Source organism: Phyllobates terribilis, unplaced genomic scaffold, assembly GCF_046119375.1.
Source record: "Phyllobates terribilis strain yellow unplaced genomic scaffold, ASM4611937v1 Scaffold_7__3_contigs__length_470593459, whole genome shotgun sequence".
In the NCBI taxonomy this organism is placed as follows: Eukaryota; Metazoa; Chordata; class Amphibia; order Anura; family Dendrobatidae; genus Phyllobates; species Phyllobates terribilis.
Genome location: NW_027362767.1, coordinates 407,466,981 through 407,473,762, shown reverse-complemented (window position 1 = coordinate 407,473,762; position 6,782 = coordinate 407,466,981). Strand labels below are relative to the sequence as shown.

The following is a 6,782-nucleotide window of genomic DNA, read 5'->3' as shown; positions in this document are numbered from 1 at the left end:
CCCTTATCATTGGGTACCCAAGCGGGGATCAGAAATGGGTTCACCCATATTGTCAGCAGTACATAGATCCCAGTGTATGATCCACTCCACAATGGCTGTATAACCATTATATTTTAGCACCAACAGGCTCTATAGTACCGTGGAAAAAACAAATCGTCAATGCCCCCACCCAAGTACGTGCTGAGCTAAACCCCCCCCCCCCCATCGAGTAACATGGCACACAAGGTACATAATAAACAGTTGGTTTATTTAATCATTAAAATTAGTAACAAGGCAAATTAAATGAAAATAAGTTATCATCAAGTGGTATCCAAAATGAGTTACACCGAGTAAAAAAAGAAATGCAATAAGTTACAATAAAATATTAAGAAAAATTGCATCACTGCCAACACATCGACAGCTCCATTATATTATCCTGTCACTTAAATTACATTTTCTGGTTCACGGGAAAAACCATAAAGCTTTACAAATAAATTAGAATAAGATTAATATTTGGTCTCGTTCTTAACTTCAAGGTAAGGCTTTCCAGAAGCCCTGGGTTGGTCACCATGTCCCCCCATATGGACAGTGGGACGAAAGCCCTTTAGGAAAACTTGAAGTTATTAGATATTGAACTGAATAAATTAATGGTTTACTTTTAGCAGCTGGAGCAATCCCCCACCCAATATTATGCACAAACATATCCATCACGGTGCAAGTTTATGGTCTCCATATGAAAGGGGTTCTTCATCACAAGGAAAGTCCAAAGGAACATCTTCCTCTGGTTTAGAAACCAATGCTCCTCAACACTAGACCTCAAGTGTCCACCAAGACTTCATAATTTGGAGATATCCCAGAGGACTGATGTTAAAATCCTGAAAACATGACCCGTTGAGGTAGTTATGGACTGGAACAGAGGCTAGAATTTTTTTTGGGGGGAGGGGGTGGAGATCCATGATCAGGGACCCAACAAGAAAGCAATTATTGCCAATGTAGAGAGCAGGTTAGTATCTAAGGATTTCTTTAATGTTCCATAGACGATTAATTTGGGATATAACTTTTTTTTTGTGTGAAATATTTAAGACACTACCTACTGGGATTCCTTGAGGCTTGGTGTAGCTCCTTTGGCGTTGCTCAAATTTTTGTCAGTGGACATCCCCCAAAGCAAACTTCATGATCAAGTCCCTTTTTAAAATGCTTTTTTTTGTTGTTTTCACCTATTAATAGGAAAAAAAGTTTATGGTCACTGCTGGGACCCCCAAAATAAGAGAGTCCCAAACTGAATGTAGCCTTAGTGCGCACCTACATTGCAACCAGGAGCTATGGTGGCTATAGACATGATGCATGTGTAGATGCAGACTGACAGATCGATGCCTTAAAAAAAATGATAAAGATAAAACTAAGAATTTAAATACTACCAAAATAAAAATTAACTAAAAAACACAAGATAACAAAAAAAACTCAAAAGTTTCTCTTTTTGGTTCACAGCACAAATTGTTACTGAATTTCAGCTTTAAAATCAAAAAAAAAAAAAAAAAAAAAAAAAAAGTTGGCGACTGCCCCGAACTGGTATTTTACATACACAGCACCGGAGGATTTACTAGAGCACTAAAAAGCAAAGACTAGGATTTAGAGGATACATAACCTACACTTGGGTGTTCCCATAGAAAACGCAACCAAGCATAACATCTGATCGTAGTGAGGGTTTGGGCTGGAAGATCATGTTTTTTTTTTAGATGTCACAGGTAATCCCTCACAAAAAAAATGTAATGAAATGAAGGTTCATTGTCCATTAATGGTACCACTCATGTTCTATGGTGCTCCTTCCATCTACCCAACTGATCTAGAAGGCAAGTGTTGACTATACATAGGGAGGTCCAAGTACAATAAATAATGAGAATACCTAGAGAACCAACCTTTGAAGTTCTAGAAGTGATAAAAGGTCAACGGAGTAATATTTCTGAAGTCATCTAAGATGCCAAGAAGTTTGCCTATCTATTTAGACCAAGAACCAAATTTGATGGTTCTCTACTTTAGTCTTCCTATGAAATACCAATAGTTGATCCTTGGTTAATGGACCGACAAACGCAGAGTAATTCTTAATGAACCTTATAGAATATAAGCACATCTAGACATCTTAAGAAAAAAAAAAAACTCACCAAGGCTCCAACGACAATGGCTGGTCTCAGTCGGCTATTAAATGACCGCCAAACAGGTTGCATATAGGCAGTCGTTTAGAGATCAGAGGCCTAGATTGCACCATGTAAACCCACCATAAGGGTTGTTTCACACAGTTTGTTTGTTTTTTAATTAAAAGCAGCAGAAGTGGAATGAATGGTAACGATAAATGATGGTAAAATATCTTTCCTACTGTATCCACTTTTTGGCTTTGGCTCAAAAACTTACAAAAAAAGCTTTGTGTGAAGCCAGCCAGAACTGTAACCATCAGTTAAACAAGTCACATTTTTTTACCAACACTTTTGGACCCATTAAAAACCCAATTTTCAGCCCATTTTTGGTCCCTAATCCCTTATATGACTGGCCAGTAGTATGCACCCTTGTCCAAGGACAATTGGATGGATCCATTGCTCAAAGTGCCCATTCCCCTTAAAGATTACAAAGAAGTAGATTCTAACAAGCATGTCCAAAGCAAGACTTGCTCCATCTAGAAGAACAGTCTAAGAGATCCTCAAATACCCAAGTCACATTCTAGACCGCCGCTCTCCTGAGTGCTCAATACCAATAGACAGTCAAAGGCAGCTGATCACAAAGGAGCTTGGAAGCAACAGGAAGGCTGCTTAGTCTGAGAGGAAGCTGAAAATTGGAAGACGCTTTGCTTCCTGAGAGTTATCACAAGCAGATGTTGATTCTTCTACCTCCTCAGGTTGTTGCAAGGGATCCCACTTCTCTGCCATCTTTGGATCCCCTTGTTGTAACCAGGGAGAGACCTGCAGCTGAAGACTATCTACCAAAGGATTCTGCACAGTTGCGTGAGGTGGAGACACTGATGCAAAAGATGGTAGACCTAGTGGAACCGGAGAAGCAGGTAAGGAGTCAGAGCCAACACTGGCAAATGGAATAAAAGTTGGGCTCACTGGGCTAGGAGAGAAGGGGGATAAGGAAGCGAGTGAAGAAGCAAAGGAGGCAGAGAGAAGGGACAGAGAAGAGGAGGACGATGAAGAAGACGATGATGGTATTCCAGAGCAGCTGACGCTGTGTCTCAGAAGTGGACGGTGACCATTGTGGCTGGTGTTGAACCTCTGTTCCTCAGCATTGTGGATAAAGTGACAACGTGACCCATACGGACAGAAACCAATGGTGTGATAAGTCCGGCACAGCTCCGTCTTGTACTTGGGATGACGGTTCAGTCCCCGCAGCTCTCCAGCCCCATGAGCGAATTGACACTTGGAGCCATATTTGCAGGAACCGCTCTCATGGAAAGTGCGACACAGCTCAGTCTTGTATCGGGATGCAGGTGGCCTTGAAGCGGGCGGAGACTTTTTAGTTTCCTCAATCATGCTAACGGAGCGGTCTGCTTGAAAGGGGATAAGTCTTTGGGCATTTGAAGAGGGCAACTCAGAATCTGGACTCCATGGGCTTTGTAGAGGCCATATAGCAGAATCTGTCAAGAGTTCCTGGTCCTCTGGGCCTTCGTTGAGGTTGACGGGACAGGAAGAGTGCGTACTTGACTGCTCCTTCCCAGGACTTTCCATGTTTACCCCCGCCAGCAGGGATACAAAATCCTATAAAAAAAGATGAAAACAGAACAAAAAAAAAAAAGTTTAATGTTGACTTTTGGGATCCAGAAACTTTGCAATGACATACACTAACCTTATGGGAACCAAATCAGATGGATACATGACAAGAACCTACAAATCTATGATTGGCCCAGTTCAGTGATTCTTGTAGGCAAAATTCAAAAAAGGACTTGTATACCCTAAAGTTACTGATAACGACCTTGTCCAACTTTCAGTTCCCAACATTGGGCAATGTAAAGTTATGTTCCCACAGGACATCTTCTAGCAACATAAACCATAGAGCTGCTAGTGTTGGGTATGGTCTCAGGGTATCTGGATGTGTCTCCAGTGGTAGAATGTAAGCGACTAGAATGTGAATTTATGGTATTGTGTAACTCGCGTTATAAATGAATGGACATGGCTGACTCGTTTCGGATAAGAAAATGAAGGATAATTCCATATTGGACAGCTATGCTGTAGGTTTCTGTGCACAAGATCTTACAATACCAACAAGGTAGAGGAGGTCTTCAAGGGGTATTATGTCAAAAGGAATTCCTCCATCCTTAGGATAGAGAATAACAATCCAATCGCTGAGGGTCCAGCTGGGGGAGGGTGGGCAACTAGTGATCCTGAGAACTGGAACTCTGAAAAGCCCCATGTGAATGGAGCAGTGGATGATTCATTCTTAAGTGGAGCGCCGGAGACTGCAGAGCACTACGCTTGGCCGGTCTTCAGCACTCCCATTAGAATGAAAGGAATGGCGAATCAACCCCTTCATTCACAGGGGGCTCTTCAGAACCCCAGTTCTCAAGATCGCTGGGGAGCCCCAGTGGTCAGAACGTTATCCTCTATTTCATGGACGTTCAAATTTGAAGATACCCCTTTAAGGAAATCTGCAGCCAAAAGTTGACCTGCGCTGCAGATTTGAAGTGCTAGGTGTGTGTTCACACAGTGTTTGAGTTTCTGGTTCAGAAACACAAATCCTGAAGGATTTCCTAGCTACAGCAAAAAGATTCCTGAAGTCTCGTGCACACGCTGCTTGTTTACTTCCTTGCAGATTTAAATCTGCAGCACCTCAATTCTTTCAGCAGATTTCACCCATAGTAATGAACAGGAAAAATACATTAATAATGTGTCAAAAATGCATGTATTTTATGCTGTGTTTTTCCTGCTAACACATCAGTATTTGCAGCTGAGGCCACAGCCCCACTATCAGTATTTGGTCAGTATTTTTTCTCAGGAGTGGGAGCCAAAACCAGGTGAGGAACAATCAGAGAAAAGTATAATAGAAACAAGTCACCAATTCTGCATTTATCACCCACTCCTGGTTTTGGCTCCCACTAATGAGAATAAATACTGACCAAATACTGATAGTGGGGCTGAAAGGCTTAAGAATCTGCACCTAAAACAGAAAATTATGAACTAGACCTTACAATCAGACTAATAATTACAGGGCTCAGTCACATTTTGGCATTTCAGACTAAATGTTAGCAATTTTTTTTTTTTTTTATTAAACATAGGGTTTCTATTGCTTTAAAAAAAAAAAAAAAAAAAAAAAAAGGGGTCACACACAGCATTATTATTTTAATTATTCGGTGCAGAAAGGTCTATCTCTTGGCTGGAAAAAAAAAAAAAAAAAACAGCTGCAAGAAAATGCACATTTTTGCAGAATTTTTAGTGCAGATTCCCCCCTATACATTAATAAGAGTGAAATCACTGAAAGAATTGACTTGATGCAGATGTAAATCTACAAGTCACAAAATAAGCAAAGCGTGCATGAGACTTCAGGATTCCTATTCATTTGCCTGGAATCAGGAAACCCTTCAGGTTTGGTGACAAAGAGCAGAAATAAATAAAAAAAAAAGTGACAAATCTGCAATGTGTGCACAGGCCCTTACAGGAGTCCTCCAGTTATGATCCATTCCTGGCTTTGGGAGGAAAAAAAAAAACAAAACCACACACTAGGAGGGCATGTTCAAACAATTTTTTTTAAAGGAGGATTTGGAAGCAGATTCTGCTCCAAACTCCAGATGGGAAACAAATAAATAAGTAGCAGATAGCTATTGCATATTTTGGTGCAGACACCTACAGAGAAAATGCACTAAAAAAACCTGATATTTATCTGCAAAACCAGGAAGCCAATAATCCATAAACTGTCCTGAATTCTGGTCATGCACCATGTTAGCGCTGGCTCCAGTCAGGGATGCACAAATAATAGAATAGTATTGGTTACATGAGACAATCAGATCCTGCAATTCATAACAAGGAAATCTCTGATTCAAAAATCAGAGATTCAGAATAAAATCCCATCCCACTCAGTGCAGTCTATGGACACAATGGAGTCAGTTTTAGAGAAATCAGACAAGAAATTAAAAAAAGTCAGAAAAGTTCCTGTTACATTGGAGCAATCATATTGCACCAATTATGTAGAAAAAAAAAAACACATTAAGGATCATTACCAGACATTTTGAGCATGCAACAAGTTTTTTGGGCATGCCTACACCCCCATCCCAGCAGCAGGCATGTGCTCTTGCTTTACCTTGGGGAGGTCTGTGTCCAGCTCAGGGAAGGGGCTGAGCATGCTGGAGGGCATGCTAAGAGGTCTTGCTGGCATCAGAGGTCTGGAGGTCCCTTAAATCACTTCCACCTCGTGTTCTGCAAAAAACTCAAATGTTTGTAATAAGGGCAGATGGTTGAGACCCTCATGGTTCCGCCTCTGCCAGTCCCACCCATCCACACTGACCCTGCATTATCCAGGATCACTGCACAAAAAAAAGTTCCATCCCAAAACTTTCCCTCCTCCTCCTCCTCAGCTCGATGATGAGATGTCTCAGCAGCTCCCTCTACATTCTTAGGTTATGTTCACACAGAGGATTTTTTTTTTTACAGCAGTTTTTGGAACAGAAAGTTTCTAACTCAATAAATGAAAACTCCTAGTTTTTTAAACTCTTCATTGTTCCAAGTCTCTAAATGAAAACTCCTAGTTTTTTAACTCCTCATTGTTTTTTTGGAGAACACACCCTTCGGCTTTGTGCACACCACGTCTTTTAAACCCGCCAAGCTTTT

At 40.9% G+C, this 6,782-nt stretch overlaps 1 protein-coding gene across 1 annotated transcript; it reads right to left on the bottom strand.

Moving 5' to 3' along the window:
• Nucleotides 1-331: 331 nt before the first annotated feature.
• LOC141153275 (uncharacterized) lies at nucleotides 332-6,480 on the bottom strand. Its single transcript, XM_073637984.1, has 2 exons — nucleotides 6,256-6,480; nucleotides 332-3,722 (listed from the first exon to the last, which is right to left on the bottom strand). The coding sequence occupies exons 1-2, from the start codon at nucleotides 6,328-6,330 to the stop codon at nucleotides 2,778-2,780; spliced, it is 1,020 nt and encodes a 339-aa protein (XP_073494085.1). The 5' UTR covers nucleotides 6,331-6,480; the 3' UTR covers nucleotides 332-2,777.
• Nucleotides 6,481-6,782: the final 302 nt, after the last annotated feature.

Coding starts and splice junctions, on each gene's coding strand:
- LOC141153275 (XM_073637984.1), bottom strand. CDS start 6,330: ATGCCAGCAAGACCTCTTAGCATGCCCTCCAGCATGCTCAGCCCCTTC. Junction 3,723..6,255: donor TGGACACAGACCTCCCCAAG/GTAAAGCAAGAG, acceptor CTTTTTTTATAG/GATTTTGTATCCCTGCTGGC.